This window comes from Netta rufina (genome assembly GCF_964035555.1).
Source record: "Netta rufina genome assembly, chromosome: Z".
Lineage (NCBI taxonomy): Eukaryota > Metazoa > Chordata > Aves > Anseriformes > Anatidae > Netta > Netta rufina.
Window position 1 is genome coordinate 32,327,129 of NC_140126.1, and position 18,833 is coordinate 32,345,961.

At 38.8% G+C, this 18,833-nt stretch overlaps 1 protein-coding gene across 1 annotated transcript in view; it reads left to right on the forward strand.

The window, feature by feature from the left end:
- The window catches only part of ADAMTSL1 (ADAMTS like 1), a gene marked incomplete at both ends in the record, with an annotated part of 347,299 nt that overhangs the window by 316,408 nt on the left and 12,058 nt on the right, over window positions 1–18,833 (forward strand). Inside the window, 3 exons of the mRNA XM_084305155.1 lie at window positions 4,770–4,949; window positions 6,662–6,796; window positions 18,257–18,457. Coding sequence (XP_084161281.1) covers window positions 4,770–4,949; window positions 6,662–6,796; window positions 18,257–18,457 — 516 coding nt within the window. The remainder of the gene's footprint in view (window positions 1–4,769; window positions 4,950–6,661; window positions 6,797–18,256; window positions 18,458–18,833) is intronic.

Here is an 18,833-nt window from a genome sequence, read left to right on the forward strand (position 1 = left end):
AGTATGATTCATGATGATAGTTTATATACAAAGAACTTTTTGTCAGTCTTTTCTCTCTGATAACCAGGGACAGAGACCATGACACAATGCAAGAGAGCAGCACATAGGTGCGCCATGGGAGATTCAGACTGGACATTAGGAAAAATGTTTAACTGTGATGGTATGTCTCTAGTGGACCAGACTTCCTAGAGAGATAGTTGATGCCCTGTACCTGTCAGTGGCCAAGAGGCATTTGGGTAATGCCCTCAATAACACGATTTAACTTTTGTTTAGCCCTGAAGTGGTCAGGTAGTTCAACTTGACAATCTCTGTAGAGCTACAGAGTCAGCAGGACAGCAGAATAAGTACTTATATGATAAACACTAAATGTAAGGGTCAGTTACATTTTCTAACGCTGCTCTTGTGGGCAAGGGACGGAAATATACACTTGCTGCCAACAGGTGTTGATAAGCCTGAAGAAGGTTCCTTAAAAAGAAGAGAGAATGAAATTTCCAGACCTTAGGAAATAATTTTATATTGCTATTTAACTTATGAAAAGCATAAGTATTGTTAAAGTCTGTGTTCAGGACTGAAATGTAAAGATGTTACTTGTAAGTCAAGGGAAGGCAGAATCATCTGAGTATATTACAGTTTAATTGGCCTCTGATATGAATTATCTCAGACTTAATTCTTGAGGAAAAAGGTGCTGTGCTTTTCTTCAAGCTTGAAAAATCAGTCTCATTTAACTTGACATGACTTTGCTATTCTGTCTATGGAGGTGAAAGGATATTTTTAAAACATAGGAAATTGTGGTCAAGCCCAGACTTCTCCAAAACTGAGCCTAAAGAAACTCCCTTCCAGAATCACTTGGCAACTCTGCAGAGCCTATGGCTTCCAGCTAGAGAATCTTCTCCAATTTTAAGAAAGCAAACAGACTTTTTCGTGTGGGCAATTCGAATGCTCTAGGCACTTTCACTTCCAAATGGGATGTGGGAGCAATTTGGATCACATCAGTAACACTAGGAAGGTTTTTGTTGACTTCAACACTTAAAGTATGGAGATATTCATTAGGATACATTAGGATTAGAAGATTTGATCAGCAAGGCCCAGGTTGTTATTGGCAATGCAATTAGATGTGAAAGGAGGAATCTATATTAAAAATCTGATTCATAGAGCATTTCTCCATGGTATCCTTTAAGGCATAAAACTTCTAACAGAGGCCCCTGTCTGCAAAGTGTCATGTACCATTAACCACTGTTGAGTCAGAATAGATTTGAAAGAGTGACTTAAAATACATAACCATCCTTCCCTATGTCTCTTTCCTTGTGTATCCTTCTCCTTCTGATATCAGATTTTTCAGCTGTCCTAAGCATTTCTTTCTTCTGTGTTTCATCTGTATGCTGGAGGTTGCACTTTTCTAGTTCTTGCCTTGCTTTGTGACTCATATTTGTTCCTCAACTGTGCCAGATTCTGATATATGTCAGAATATTGTGGCACAGAAAACAAGTAATCACTGCTAGATTCTTTCATTGTTATGCTTCCTTTCCCGAAAAACTCCTGTTTTAGCAAAATCATCTTGATTGGTGCGCACAGTTCTGCTTGTTACATACAAGCAAAGGTAACCTTTGTTGTGCTAGATGCCTGCACAGTGATGGAGGGGAAAGCTGAAGAAAAATAAATATTGAGTAACTATTCACTGCCTAAAGTTTTGTCTGCCCAGCAAAGTGAGGTTTGTTTCCAGCTGGCAGTTCTCAGACTTTCAGTCTCTGTGATTGTTTCTGCAAAGCGAACACATTCAGCCTTCTGTCCTCTCTCATTCACCATTATCCAACAAAACTGATTGAAATGCTCTTGCTACCCCTTGTGGCAATGCTGTGCAATAATGCATTTGCTCATGCCTGTGCTGTCTGCCTCCTATTTTTGTCTTGAAATACTTTAGGTCTATATGTGTCAGTAAAGGTCAAAGCATAATAGAAAATGAGTCTGTTGCTCCCTGACACATACAACACTTATTATCTTCCCTAAGACAAGCTGTAGGAAAAGCTGTAAGGTTTGGTTTCAAAACATCTCATTTTAGAGTAGAAACTTCACATAAAAGGCAGAGGAAGAAGTCCCTTTTTAAACTAGCAGCCAGAGAAATGGTTTTGTAGGGATGCTGGACATCTTGCAGGTATAATGCTTTCATAGACTGAACACAAATACAGTGAACCTTACCTTGCTGTAATAAACCAACAACAACTCCTTGTTGGTTCTTCTAGTGAAGTGAATACAAGAAGAACCTACCTTCCTGGAGTAAGCTTCTAAGAGCAGCTCTCTGCAATGAGCAAATTATTTTTCTGTCTGCCTGTCTGTATTTATTAATTTTAAGTCCCTGTTCCTGGGAACTGAGATTATACGAGATCCTCAGTTTTCATTACCCCTTCACCTAATTCTTTACTTCTCTCAGCATTCCTCATCCCCCCTATTCTCACACTGTTTCCACTGACCTATTGTCAAGAAGAACTTGAAAGCTCTACCCATGTCTTCCTATTCAAAGGAAAGAAAGAAGAACCTTACTGGGAATGGAAGAAATCTCAGTTTTATAATTTTATAAGCCTATTATTGTTTATTTCTGAGGTACCTATTGCTTCCATGCCTAAGTAGGACGATAGCCATAATATGAAAATCTGTGCACTGTAACTAATTTAAACTGCAAGAAAGAACTGATCATCCCTTGACTAGTGTGACACTGAGAGGAAAAGTTCTGGTATGTGTGTGTACGATCTCAGGGACTACAGAACTGGAAAAGTCTCCATTTTCTCTCATCTCTCCAGAACTCACCTCTCATACTTCCTTTCCTTGCAAAGGAACCACAATAAACACACAGGCTTGAAAAACTTAAGGGTTGGGGTTGTTTGCTATGCTGTGGTTGTTGGAACTCCCTTGAGGACTCTGCCTGGATAATCTGGAAAAAATCAAAGTGAGCTTTTAAGTGGTGGTCGGCCCACCCATGCCACACAGGTCAAAGAGTAGCAGCCAGATGGAGAGCTGTGTACAGGTCATGTCCCAGCTGGGAGTTCAAAAACAGGCCAATAACCCATGCTTTAAGAAAAAAGAAAAAAAAAAGTTGAGGTATAGAAACATAAGCAAAGGTAAGCATTTGGAAAACAGCATCACAGACAAAAACAATTGGTACTCTCAGTATGCTATGAAGGTTTCAGATTAGTATGTATTACTAACTACCAAACATGAAAAAAATCTTACAGTCTTTTACAGACTATTTTCTTCTAATTTATGAATGTGGATAAGACTCTCTGCCCTTACAGACCTTCCTGGCTGCCAAGCTCAGATGTACTCATTCCAGATGTCTTGGCAAAGTCAACAGGTAATTCTGGAAGAGGTGGAAAAAAAGGACAAAATACTTTGATGTGGAAGAATAGGGAAAACCCTTTCCCACTTCCATCTGCACATGCTTAGTGAGGAAACTACAATCAACCAGTCACTATAAATACAGACAAATGGGTGGTCATTCTTAGTGAGCACAGCCAGAGGTATTTCTAGTGACAGGATCACAAAACAGACAAATAGAGTGGCTTTTCTTTTATAATGTGGATATACAACTCATGAAGTAGTGGCAGTGGGCAGAGGAACATGTTGCTGTGAAATAAGTCAGGGAAAGATTTAGGTGAGAAACACGTGCTTAAGAATAGTTGCCCAAAAACATTCCTTTAAACACAAGGAAACTGGACATTCATGCAAAAGTGGTTAACTGGTACCCACTTACAGAGGATACAGCAACTGGGATATTGTACACTCCGTCAGTTACCAGGATTAGGTATGTACTGCTCTTTACAGTAGCACATAGTAACTGTTTCTCCCAGGCACAACTCCATAGATCTATCCCATCTATTAAAGCTTCCAGTACTGTTCACATAAACCAATGGTTTAGTAGTCAGTGACACTGAATTGCCTGATACAACACGCATTTAAATTGAACTAAATATCAGTATATCAAGGAAATGCTCTTTACTGCAAGAGCAGCAGTCTTGATAGCTACAGATGAGAGCCTCTTTCTACAAGAGGGCACCAAACAGAGAGGGACCTTAGATCAAAGCACATGAAAGGAAGCAATTTCTCCTGTAGTGGGTTATGAATCTGTAACAACGTGTTGTATGAACACTCCTGGCTAGATCAGTGAAACTGCTTTTCTGAAGATGTAAAAGCCAATTATTTGCCTACATTCAGAAAATAAGATTGGATGAATTCATAGAAAGGAAATCCATGGAGGCTTCCTAAATGCACAGAAACTACTTCTGGCTTAGGAAGTTCCTAAGCTGAACATGGGAGGATGCTGGGAGAGTGTTAGCAGGAAGCATTGTATATGTTTGTCTTTTTCTTACTCTTCCTGAGGCACCAGCTTTTTCTTACTCTTCCTGAGGCACCAGCTTATGACTGCTGCTGGAGACAGCATACTAAACTAGATTAACCATCATTCTGATCCCATATAGACTTGCTTTTAAGAGTGATGATTTCACTGTTCTCTTGTACAACCTTAGGGTATAAAAAGGAAGACTTCAGTTGCATTTTAATTCTGCTTTGCCTCAGAGGTATCTAAGAAATACAAGGTAGACAGTCTGAAGGAGTTGACTTAACAGTTCTGAACTGCAAAAAAAAAAAAAAATGTTACTTGAAAGTCATGTTAAAAGCTTGTTTTAATTTTTCTGTCTTAAACATTTTGTCTGCAGCAACTGTGACACTGTTCAGCAACTACTATATCTTACGTGTGTTATATGTTGTCAATGTTTTTCCAGGTGTTCCTGAAGCAGAAGTTACTTGGTTTAAAAATAAGGTGAAGCTATCCTCTGCTCACCACCTGCATGATGGGTTGCTGCTAATTGCGAATGTTTCTCTGGCAGATCAGGGTTTATACTCCTGCAAGGCAGCCAATCTTCGTGGGGAGGTAACTGAAAGCTCCCAGCTGTTTGTTCTTGGTAAGTTCAGGGTATTTTTCATTTGAAGCCACAGGAATATGGCCGATGGCACAATTAGCCTTCAGAATTAGTCAGAGAACATGGAGAGAGTGAATGACATACAGACAAAATGTTTGAACCCAGGGACAGCCCCTCCCAGTCTTGACATATCCAATTTCACTCTTTCAGACCTACTGGCTAAGAAAAACATTTATTAACAATTTCTTAAAGTGGCTCTCTTGAGATGAGATTGATGCCATTTTTTTCCCTGTGAAGTGCTCTGCTTCTGCTTGGCAGTCTTTCTGGTACATGGCTGTGTGGTACTGACCCATTTCATATCAAGCAGGTGCATAAACACAGTGCACTTTCAAAAAAACACTTCCCAAGTTCGGTGAAGTTTACTTTTTCTTGGGTTTCCAAATAACAGGCAGAAAGCCTGTCTGGGTGATTTAAAAAGACAATGTCAGTTGTGAAATATGGGTGGAAGTGTTACCTGTGGGAAAGGGTTTTCCTTTCTGAGCAACTCACCTCTATTATTTCTCCCTGCCTGGAAGATGAATGATCCAACCAGACTATGTAAATGCTTTAGTACATTTGATAGTGAAGTGTCAAATTTTGAAACCTAGTCCATGCTATTGGTACAAAATCACTAAAGCAGCCACTACAGCTCTCATTTTTCATTACTGGAGTGAGCATAGGTCTTATGGATGATAGAGCTTCCAGAGGAAGTTTTAAAGTGAGATTTCTTACAGTTTCACAGCATTCTAACAGCATTCACATGATTCCCCTATGAATCCTGACTGGCTCTAGAAACTGAGTTGAAAAAAAATCTGCAATAAATATCAGCTGGGTTTCAGGCTGTACATCAGACCTCCCACAAGATTTTTAGATGCTTTTCTGACCTCTAAAAATGGCTTATTTTTTAAAGATTCAAAGTTACTGTGGGTTATGTAAGCTTTTTCTTTTAGGCAAATCACATTTTTAGTTTCTTGGTGGAAATAAATAGTACAAGCATCCATGTACTTCTGGTGTTGAATATGCTGAGCAGCAGAAATATTGCTCGGTTTGTGCTGTGATCTTATCGAAAAGTGATGAGGCCACCATTCACTTAAATCAAATATTCTATAATTTCCACAACAAAAAGAATTGGGAATGATAGGCAATGCAATCTTTTTTTTAAATAGTTTTACTGTTATAAAGGACTAAATCATGCAGTTCTCAGTGTAGACTGATCCTCTTGAGCTCTTTGAGCTCTTAGTCCTTTGTAGCTCTGCCTAAGTACACCACAAGATTTGACAGGGTTATAACCATATTTAATCATGGCATGATTCAGTCTGTAGCAGACATGAAAAGTTTTCGAGTGACTGCCATGGACATTTGATTAGGCTGCTATGCTGTATAAATTTGCCCTTTATCTCTTGATACCACATACTTTCAGTACATAAAAAATGGTCAACCTATAATGCCATGGTAGCCTTCAGACATAATTTCTTTTATTTTGTAGTCATACTTATCTAGATGTTATTTTAATACTTCCTCTAGTGTCTTACCTAATATCAAATAAAGCACACCTTTAGTAATTTCCTGAAGCTGCTTAGAGTGCCCCTTTGAAATTATAATGTTGCAGCATGGCCAGTAACGCAGTAGCAGGTAGTGGTGTGTTTTTTTTAAGTCCCTGAGGTATTTTCTGCTATAGTATTGCTAATCACTTCAGTTTCCCAATCTGTTACTAGAGCCTCCGCGACCCGTTCCTCACCTAGAAGACTTTACAGCAGTGCTTTTCAGCACTGGGACCAGACTTCCTTCAGTGCTGACTTCTCCTTCAGGAACAAAAATGGCCATCAGTCCAGGGAGCTCTGCTCTCATAGGTAAGTCAAGTGTCTTATGATTTTTTTATTTTTTTTTAGATTAAAGAGGTTTCTTTACATTACATGCTTACATTATCTACACACAGAGCACTGGAACAGTCTTTTGGCCATCATAATAATTGTTAAATTGTTTTCAGAACTTGGGAACTCTTTTTTATTCATTAAGAAAGAAAGAAAAAAATAGTCCTCTTATTAGTGTTACACCCCAATGCTGTAGGCAAAGGTCTCCATTGTGCCACACTTCATAACACCCTGTAATAAGCAATCTGTGACCTAAAAGGCTGGCAATGTCTTTCAACACAAGACATGGAAAACTGGCGAGTCATTTGATCTAAGAGAAGAAATGCTTATGGATATGTTTTTCTATTTCTTCTGCATTTGTGTACTAGTCTTCCCATATGTCTGCTAATCCATATTGTATGTAATCCTTCTCCAAGGCAGTTTCTTGTTTTCCCTATCCCTCTAGCCTTGCTTTTTCTCTTACAAGGTTTCTTTTAATCCTGTTCATTTCACTTTTCTTTGTTATATCACACAGCCAATGTGTGCAGAAAGCAATATAAGGAAATAATCTCCAATTAAATGTTATCTCTGTCTTCACTATTTTATTCTGCCTTCCATATAGCTTTCTCTTTTCTATAGTCCAAGTTCTGTTAGAGGCTGCAAACTCTTCTCATATCTGTGAACGTGATTTGTCTACAAAGAGAATCTTACCCTTTTTTAAAGTTCAGGGCATGTTTATTTTAAATTTCATTTTTTCACACTGATCTTCAGCTTCTAATTACTATCAGGCTCAGATAGGCAAACAGCTTCTCCAACATTCTTGGTATTGCATATGGAGAAATCTCACCAAGTTTTGCAGTTTCAGAACAATCTTTTACCTTTTCAGAGGTAAGAATCTGAAACTTTCATTGAAGGGTCTGTAGCTGTCTGGTTGTTTAAAGTTGTGGTCTCTGTATTTTCCATTATTTTTAACATTTACTAGCAATTTTAGGACTTTCTTTTCACAATGGGGGCTATCTATTTACGTTTTTAGTTTTGCAGTGTTTACTTTACCCTAGTGTTAACATCTGTGTACATTTGCAATAGCTTTTAGCATGCAGCTCTGGATTACATTTCTGCTTGCACAAAAACTGCAGTGAAATAGCCCTTGTTGTGGGGAATATCTGAAAGTATTTATTAGTATCAAATAAATCATTTTGAGTAGGTTTTATTGTATTCACTATTGTTAAGACTGGGTCACGCTCCTGTTTCATCCATTTCCTCTCACTTTTCCAGAGAGAGGTATTTATGTTGCAGGGATATTTGACTGTTTGAAAATAGCAATCAAATAGAAAAGGGTGTTCTTCCCTGCCTGTGTATAACCTCTAAACTAATTTTATTTGACCATGTTGCCCTGTACTTTGCCCTTCCACTTCAGGGGTAAAAATCTCTATGAATCTCAATAGCAAAATAACAAAGCAGATTCCTTCTTGACACAACTCCCTCCACTTCACTCAAGTTTTACTGACCTGAGTCTGAGGCCTACATTACTAAAACCCGAGGAAAGCTCCTGAGAGATTTTTCCTAATGAAAAAATCAGCATGGGATGGGCTAGGAATCAATTTGTAAGCTACAGATTTACAAATTGTGTGTTTTGTCAAGTAATATCATCAAAACAAATATAGAAAGTATACATACATTGCCTGAATACATTGTCTGTAGCTGTCCCAAAGAATCTGGTTTCATTCACAAAGAAAACCATTACTGAAAAAAATAGGACTCAAGTCACCTATTTTTAAATCTACATCTAGATTACAGTGTACTCATATCAGTATAAATCGCAGTTACAGATTCTCTGTTTTCTCCCATACTTAGTCTCCCCACAGCCTTCCAGTATAGTGGGCGAGTTTATCACAGACCTCTGGAAGTTGTGGTGTAACCCTGCAAGCAGCTAAGGATCACACAGTTGTTCACCCACTCTCCCACTACAACAGTGGGATGGGGGAGATAATCAGTTAAAAAAAAAAAAAAACTTGTAGTTGAGATAAAGGCAAATTAATACCAAATAAAAAGGGAGAAGGAAGGAGGGAAGGAGGGAAGGAGGGAAGGAGGGAAGGAGGGAAGGAGGGAAGGAGGGAAGGAGGGAAGGAGGGAAGGAGGGAAGGAGGGAATGAAGGAAGGAAGGAAGGAAGGAAGGAAGGAAGGAAGGAAGGAAGGAAGGAAGGAAGGAAGGAAGGAAGGAAGGAAGGAAGGAAGGAAGGAAGGAAGGAAGGAAGGAAGGAAGGAAGGAAGGAAGGGAGGGAGGGAGGGAGGGAGGGAGGGAGGGAGGGAGGGAGGGAGGGAGGAAGGAAGGAAGGAAGGAAGGAAGGAAGGAAGGAAGGAAGGAAGGAAGGAAGGAAGGAAGGAAGGAAGGAAGGAAGGAAGGAAGGAAGGAAGGAAGGAAGGAAGGAAGGGAGGAAGGGAGGAAGGAAGGAAGGAAAGGAGGAAGGAAGGAAGGAAGGAAGGAAGGAAGGAAGGAAGGAAGGAAGGAAGGAAGGAAGGAAGGAAGGAAGGAAGGAAGGAAGGAAGGAAGGAAGGAAGGAAGGAAGGGAGGGAGGGAGGGAGGGAGGGAGGGAGGGAGGAAGGAAGGAAGGAAAGGAGGGAGGGAGGGAGGGAGGGAGAGAGGGAGGGAGGGAGGGAGGGAGGGAGGGAGGGAGGGAGGGAATGCAAGACAAGCTCATGAATTTAGAAAGAAAGTGAAGCATAAATATGTAAAATAGCTAGGACGTGAAATGAAAAGTACATGTAGCTCTTACTTCGCACAGTGCAAGGCTTAAGTAATGTCTCTAAAAAGAAAAAAAAAAAGCAACTCAGAAATATTAGACTTGTAAGAATGGAAGTTAGGCTATCTGTTATGTATAGCTGCAATGCATACTTTTAAGGCTTACTATACATTGATGAGATGTTCATATTTTGACCAATATATATATATATATATATATATATATATATATATAACAGCTTTCTAATTTTTTAAATCAAAATGGAAGATACCATCATTATGCAAATTCTTGGCCTTTATTCTGGTTTTATGCTTTGGATGAAATGAAACTGGTACAAGTACTGGAGCACTATGGCTATTCTAGTGAATCTGGAGATGTGACTAACCCTATTAGAAAAAGTCAGGGCATTTATTTGAAAAATGCTTTTCATACCCTTTTTATTTCCTGCTCTAGTCTCCTTGGAATCTGAGCTGTGCTTTTGCAACTCTAAATAGGATAAACACCATTTCTCTACCTTACAGAGACATTATGACGATGAAGACATGGAAAGACACTGATCCAGTCAGCTCTTCCAGTATTGTGACTGTGTAGTTATCATATTTTCCATATTGTCATCCCCAGCTTAGGACTCTGAATTTTCATCTTTCCAGGCTATGCTTACATCTGTATCTATATACTAATAAATAACTTAATAAATAAATCATAGAATCATAGAATCATAGAATATCCTGAGTTGGAAGGGACCCTTAAGGATCATCAAGTCCAACTCTTGACACCGCACAGGTCTACCCAAAAGTTCAGACCATGTGACTAAGTGCACAGTCCAATCTCTTCTTAAATTCAGACAGGCTCGGTGCAGTGACCACTTCCCTGGGGAGCCTGTTCCAGTGTGCAACCACCCTCTCTGTGAAGAACCCCCTCCTGATGTCAAGCCTAAATTTCCCCTGCCTCAGCTTAACCCCGTTCCCGCGGGTCCTGTCACTGGTGTTAATGGAGAAAAGGTTTCCTGCCTCTCGACACCCCCTTACGAGGAAATAAATCCATATAGGTAGGAGATACTAAAAATAACTGTAAAGTTAGATGATAAAGTGCATCATCTAAGTTTTATGACCAGAAAAGTTCAGTCAACTAAAAAAAATAAATAAATAAAAAATAAATAAAAAATTAAAAAAATATATTGTTGTTCCATATAAAGTTTGGATTCCAGTTATCAGCAGCAGTATTTCCCTCTCATTTTCCTTTTACCAGCTATAGTATACTCCCCTTATTTTCCAGTAGAGCCACTTAAATGTCCAGAAGAGACCTCAGAAAGCAGAGTGTGAAAGCATTTTTGTAGCCACCTTGCCTTCAATGGCCATATTTTTAGTGTGAATAAATGACTTTCTCTGAAAAGGGCAACTGCATTAGAACCAAGCCCTGACGTTCAAGCCCTAGAACCAAGAACCAAGAACCAAGAGCCGAGCCCTAGACTGGGTTTTCAGTCTAGAGGACCTGTACAAACCTTTGGCTAGTATTTGCCTCTCTGCATATTTGAGAGTCTTGGTGTGGCACTGAACAGAAGAATTGACCTAAAACTTTTTAATATTTTCTGGGGTGTTTTGTTGTGAGTCAAGTGCTATGCAGCTGTCTACTTTATGAGAAGAAGAAGTTCAAACTAATGCCATGATCACAATCAAACTCTCTAAGTAGAACAGAAAAAAGTTAGTGCTGCAATTTGTTGCTATGTGTCTTGCTTTTGAGACAGAATTTGTAAACATAAAACTGTTATTTATTTGAAATCACTATGAAAAGTAATAAATGAACCTGATGAACACGACTGAACCCACCAGTATGGATCTGTAGCCATGTTTCATGGTATACTCAAGGAAGACTATCTGTTTGAAACTTCAGAAATTTTCCTTGGTTCCCTTTTCCCTTTCCTCTCTCATAAGGCTCATAAGCCTCTTCTAAATTTCCCTAGTTCTTGTGAATTAGTGCTGCAGTTGGAAATGGGATGTAGAAATACCTTAGTATTTCTTCTACTGTAGAAGTAACTTACAATCTGTGCAAAAAGTCAGTAAATATATAACTCATGAGTAATTATGATTAAACCAGTGTTTGTGCTCCCCTAAGGAATGAGGCAACTGCAGAAATTGTGCAGTAGGAGTCAGATAAAATCTTGACCATCTAGGAAGTTATTTTGCTACAACATCATTTTTCCCATCTCCTCTCACTCTGTAATAACTTGGACACCACGTTAGAAAAGTAGTTCTAATGTTAAAGAATGTTTTTTGGGGAAACTTTATATTACGTTAATAATATTTCCACTGTGTTGAGGATAAAGTACCAGGTGCATCCATGAGATAATCTGTCCAGTTAATTTTGTTTTCCATCCCCTTCCATTTTTGTCTCCATGGAAACGCTGCCTCATCACACTTTGAGAATTCCCATATAAGTTACATCTCTGTAAGGATAAAATTAAAATGAGTATCATAGGTGTGTCATGATAATTATTTCCAGTTCCCTAGTCAGAGACTGTCACATTCTTTTCCATTCTAAAAGTTACGTAAGGTTCACATAGCATTGCTGTATCTTCCTTCTGCATCAGACTACACTACTAGCCTTTTGTTGAAAAGTGTAGATTTTCATTTGAACATGACTACTGTGTACAGTTCACAGTGTGTATGGTATGTAAACCATGTCTGCCTGGTCAAACACTTTGACCATGCTGATATAGTGTTTGTTCTTCAGGCAGTCATGCTCTGGTCCTGCTGCTGCAGAGCTCTGAAAGCAGAGTTAAAAGAACAAGGTCCTCAAGACACCCTGCTGCTTCAGTTCGGCACCATGAATGAGCCAATATGAGAACCACTGATCCAGCAGTGGTCCAAAATACTGCCACGTAAAATAGTATCACTGGCTTCATGGGAAATATCTGTATAATTCTGGTTTTGTGGCAAAAGCTGCAGCTCATGGCTTTTCCAGGAGCAGTGGCCTAGATTCTGTTCTAAAATACCCACTAAGGCATACTCTGTTGAGAGCTAGGGTGATGAGACTCACCACAGGTATCCCAGTCTTACCTGTCAATCTGCCAACTCCTTCACATAAAACATTGTTGTGCCTTTTGCACAACTTAAGCTTTGCTCTAGAGTAAGTGTTAAGAGAGTTTCAAACACCATGGGATTCCTAACCTGTAGACTAAAGGGCTTATCCATTCTCAATTCTGAAACACTCTCTCCTTCCGTGTTGGTTCTCAAGACCTCCCCTAAACTGTTAAAGCACTTGTTAATCAGACAAAAGTTACAGTCCCCTCTGGAGCAGGCAGCCCTTGCTGCCCTGCAGCGATCTGTCCCCCACCTCCTCTGCTCTGTGTTTGTTATTTTCCTTGCACCACAGGAAGTTTCCTGAGCTGATGAAGTCTCAGAATGCAGCAAGTTTATATCAGCTTAATAAATACAGAAAGGTTTCTACAGCAGCACTGGCCTTCGCAGCTTGGGCTGCTAATCATGTTTTGTGCTAGCTCTTGCTCTGTCTCCTTGTCAGACTTCTAGAGCTGCACTACTGCTCAGTGCATGCACCACCTGACCGAGTGCTGTTTTTCACCCACAAGTATATTTGTGCAGTTAACTTGGAGCAGTAGCATCAGTGGAGCAAAATGTTAATCTGAAGTATATTCATTTCAGTCTTTGCCATGCACTGAATAAGCCCACCAAAGTTATCTAAGTTATTCAGCATTGTGTCCATTCTTGTAGGCACTGTTTTCATAATTTCTATTTATTTTTATTTTTACCATTCCTAATTATTTTCATCCCAATTCTTAGTCATACAAGATTATTAGTGTGTAGGATTCTAATTTTCAGAGTTCTTATTAGAAAACAAGCTCTTTTACTGAAGTCTGAAAGTTCCCTTGCTTTTTTAATGGGCTCAACACGTATATTTGGGAACATTTTTACAGCTTCTCTGAGGCAAGGAATGGGCCTATCTCAGGTTTTGTTGAATATGGTGTAGATTTAAAATGCTACGTAAATGATATCTAATAACATCAACATGTGTGGCATTGGGTAACTAGTTTAGGTGTTTTGAAAACAGTTTAAAAGCCATGTCATATATTTAATATAGTAAGTTTCAACTGCTCGTTGGAGCTTTAAATAGTTATTTAAAATACCTAATACCTTTTTTTTTTTTTTTTTTTTAATTCTACTGTCATCAATTGAATTAGCATGTTTCAAGAATTCCTAAATACATGTCTTTCCTTGTCTAGCATAAATTCTTGTTCATTTGGATTTCTTTAAGTTATTAAAAACAAAGGTTATACTTACATTAACCTTGACCCTTTCTTCTGGGGGTTTGCAGGATCGCATTACCCTTTGTGAGTTTTATTTTATACACTTCATGAAAGCATTGAGAATTATGTTTCATAACAATTTTCATAACAACCAGAATTAACAATGTCAGTTTAAATTTACACTTTCTGCTTACTATATGAACAAACCTTTACTGTTTAAGAAGAACTGTAAAGGCTTGTCTCTTAGTTTTGCCACTTCAGCAAACAGATTTTGCTTAGGGATTGTAAGACTTTCAGACGTAATCTTACCTTACCTGCATTTGCTTAAAATTTCATACAATCATGCAATATCCCAAGTTGGAAGGGACATACAAGGATTATTGAGTCCAACTCCTGGCTCCACACAGGACTACCTAAAAATTAAACCGTATGTATGAGAGCATTGTCCTAACAGTTCTTGAACTCCAGCAGACTCGGTGCCATGACCATTTCCCTGTGAAATATGTTCCAGTGCCCAACCACCCACTCCATGAAGAACCTTTTCCAATACTCCCATCAAATTTTGCCCTTTATGTTAGATACAGGAGGGAAACAAATTTCTCTCTTTTTCTCTAATTAAATTGCAGAACTATTTGTCAGACAAATGCAAATGCATGACAAAAATCTATTCTTAAAAGAATAGGTATAATTCTGAAACACAGCTTTGTATTTTTTCCTTCTTTTACAAACTGTGTTTAGGTTAGTGCATAACTTATTTGCCATTTTTGTCATGCAATTCTGCTGACTTAAGTTAGCAGCCTGCTAAAAGGAATTCTAGAGTCAACAGCATTCACATTTCTTTGTCTCTGTCATTCAAGTGTGTGGGTGAGCAATGGGAGTATGCATGCTACATATTTTGTTCTTTGTGCAGTAGCCCAGAGTCTTTCTGTGGCTAAAGTCCTACAATGAAAGTCACAAATATATAATGGGGACTTCAATTTCTTCTACACTTTACATTTGCTCTTTCCTCTCGAGAAATTATTAGAATTGTGAAACATTGATCTTCCTTTTCCAAATACACCCTTGTTATCCTTGAAATATTAACATAATTCCTGCTAAAAGATGCAATTGGTATTAGGTTTTTGTTTGTTTGTCCAAATTTTGCACATCTGTGACTCATTCTGGCTTTGAATGAGTTCAGAGTCATGGCAGACTTTGAAAGGAAGGGTGAAGGCAGTATTTTCTTTCTCTAGGTAAGAACTGAAGAAGGTCCCTCTCATGCTACAACTTCCACTGCTCAGAACTAGTCCCAAAAAAAATTCTCCTCCCCATCTCTCTAGGTGTCTTGACATACTAGCACTCTTCAATAGCTGGGCTGTTTGGAAATAAAGCCAGTTTTTCCTCCTCAGGCTGTTTGTTTTATTATAGGGGCGGATGTTGAGTGTTGAGCTTTGGAAGGATAAAGCCATCAGTGTCCACAGGAATGGAAGGAAGTAGAGAATATGTGTTGTTAATCTGCATTAAGTTGCATTTAAATTTTTCCTGGGAGATTTAAAATGGGTATTAATGGAAGATATTTTTTTTTATTGTACTGTGGTTCTCACTTAATATGAATAAAACATTATCCCATAGCTTATGCACCCCTAAATGTGGGAAACATAGAAAATGTCACTTGTGAAATGTGAATGATTCTTGTTCTGCATAGACAAATAAGGAGTATCCATTACATATGAGTCTCTTAGGTGTTAGTAAAGTTTTATTGTTAAATGTGAAAAAAATGTAATAATTACTTACTGGTAAAACATACTGAGGGAACAGAATTTGTTCTCCCCTCTCCCTCATCCCCCCCTCCCCTCCCTCCCCCCCCGTATTGTTAATTGCTGGCTGATCCTTTAGCTAGTATTCTATTTACACATTTTGAAAGAATAAATAGTATCCAAGACCAGTGAAATAGTAACAGGAAGATTATATGGGTCTGCTTGGCAATAAAATTTTTAAAAGAAAAACAGGCATGAACTAGAACTAGTTGCACACTGAAATCAATTTCAGGTCCTCTGCATTTAATGTCAAACTGACCTTTCTGCTTTCTTCATTTATCCTGCTCAAACCGTTTGCAAATGCCAACAGTAAAACTGAATTCACAGCATGTCTTTTTCAGTTGTCATGGCTATATGCTGACCTGTGAAAACCGCTTCAATTATCTTACAAGTTGAGCAAACTATAAAAAATTAGAATACTGTAGGGAAAAATAATACGGCCACTTACTGTTTGTCCATTTCCTGAGTATTGCTTTGTTTTCTATTGCTTTTAACTCACACAACCTTAAACCATTTGGGCTGATACCTTTCACATCTCTCATTTAGTGGAGAATGAATATCTCCTGGAAACTGGGTAAGTTGTTTCTCAGAACAAGAGAAGGAAAAAACATCAGTACTTAGAAAGGACAAAAGGCGTAAGGTAAAATGAAGCAAATGCAGTGGAAATGTAATGTTAGGAAGAGAGCTGCCAAGGATAAAACTACATTAGACTTTGCCAAGGAAATTGAAAGAAAGAGCAAAGACTCTTCACCCTTATAAATAAAAGGGGAACACAGGAAGTGAAGTGATCTCTGTGAGCAATGAGCAGTTTCTCATTCTCCCTTTTTCATCTCATTTTTTTTTTCTTTATTTGTTTCTTTTTTGAGATTTAGCTGTATTAACCTGACTTTTGACAGTAAAACATTACCATTGCAACTGCACAGGCTAATGTGTACCCTATGTGCCTTCTGCTGGGGAATCTTTGCACTCACTAATATGTATTTCATAAGGAGTGAACCAGCCCAAAAGGGAAGTTTTGTCTAACCAACGCCTTGCCTCACAGAGCTTGCAGGCAGGGCATGAGGAACAGAGCCACGTGTGGCTAGTGTACTGGTGAGAGGCCCACTATTCATCCTTCTGAGTGGCAGACAGCCTGAGACGTAGACGTAGGTACTGTGAAGACCCCCTCTGCAGCCCCTGGATCTGTCTCTCAGCATCTGTGACATGCCATGCATGGGTCAGTCACCACTGGCTTTTTCCACCTTGAATGAATTCTTCTCATTTGTATGAGCAAGCAAACTTTGATTCTCATGTGCAAGGCAGCATCTTCTGCTACAGAGTTAGTGTACGTGGAGGTATGATCAGTGCCAAAAGGCAAATAAGTAAAGAATACTGCAGCCCAGTTCCTAGTGTTACTGAAGGGTAGTGACTAAGGTCAAAACAAGGGTAGAAAGGGTCCTCACTGCAGAGACAAAAGGACAAAAGAGATTCATTATACATAAGTATTATGAACAGAACAGCATAAAGCTGCTGTACCACAAGCTAACAACCAGTGTAGACTGCACCCCTAGAAACTTAGCCAGACCTTTTATGTATCAGAGAGATGCTGGAGGTGCAGGACGAGCATAATTCTCAAGCAGTCCAAATAATGTACAGATTCCCTTCAGCATGGCTTTTCTGGTTCTCCATCCCTGAAGTCGATGCAGATGGTTTACATCATGGCAATTGTCCATTTCTTTCTTTTTCCCCCAGGAAATACACAAGGTAACTTATCTATCTGTCCTCTGATACACATCTATCTTTCCATTATCAAGTCTCACAAAATTTCTGCTGTGTACAGTTCATCACTGAAGCCAGCAAAGCGTGCAGCTGATAGGAGGACTACAGGAAACAATAACTTACAGATACACCCATTCCATTAGCTCAAAAGGCAAAGAATTCACCACGAAACCTCATTAGTTTATCTGATGATCAGTATGCACTCCCAAATGATGCTACAGATTTGCCAATTTTCTTTAGTTGCTTGGTTTGGTTGGTTTGGATTGAAGAATTGCTCATCACTGAGATAAACAACCTCTAAAAGCTGAATTCTGTCTTTGTTTTCTCAACATTTTTAATGAAAATTGTATGAAAAAAAATGTGATAACTTTTGTGTAAATAAAACTTCTAATGTTTAAAACACTACAATTAAAAAAAAAAAAAAAAAAAGGAAAAAAAAAAGAGAGAGAGACAGAGAGAGAGAGAAAGGTGGTCCTGTGGCTGAAATAGAGGAGTTGGAGGGCAAGTTCTGTTCGTACTGCTTGCTCAAAAATGTTTGTTGAGCTTATGCTAGGTGTGTAACTTCATCTGCCACTTTCCCGAATACTGAAATGAGAATGATTTAAATTAATGGGAACCTTAGAAGCTTGATATAAATATTTCTAAACTGATCTGAGATTTTCATATCGCTGATTAACTGGCTTTTTGGAGTTGTTGTTTTGCTTTTTTTGTTTGTTTGTTTCTTTTTGTTTTTTAAGCTGATGAGAAGGTACTCACTACTACAATATTTGTATTTTTCCTTATGAGAAAATTAGGAAAAAAATGAATTGAAGTGGTTTTTTTCTTTAATTTTGCTCTCTTCAGAGCACATAATTTTACAACAAGTTCAATACTCAGCAGGTTTATTTCATATCCTTATTTTCAGGTTGTGCTGTGGATGGCCATCCAACCCCAAACATCACCTGGCTTTACTCCGGCAAGCCTCTCAGTCTGAGGCATCACCTCCTGGCAGCAGGACGAGTTCTTCAGATATTCAACATTAGTGATGCTCCTGAAGGTGAATTCAGCTGTCTTGCTCAGAATGAGGCTGGCTCACTCATACAAAATACTTCCCTGACAATTCAAGGTAACTCTGGTTTCAGTCCTTCTCCCCCATGAAGCTCTTGGCATTGACTTCCCTGCATTGCTTTTCTTATCCTGTATTTCTTGTCTCTGAATCCAGGGCTGTGAAGCACAGCAGGAAATAGGTGTTTTGATGTTTTACCACCATAGATATAGATTTTCAGGCCTAGCAAATAACTTGCAATGTCTTAGGTTTCACTCGCAGTGTCACTTTTCCAAAACGACATCTGATGTTTCTGGCCTGCTGAGCATGTAGCACACCTTGATAATTCAAGCTATACTTATAGCTGCTGTGTCAACTAGAAATTTGAGACAGGTTTTCCACAGATCAAACCTTTAAAATTAGAAAACCTGTTGTTAATCTTCTCAAGTTATTGTTA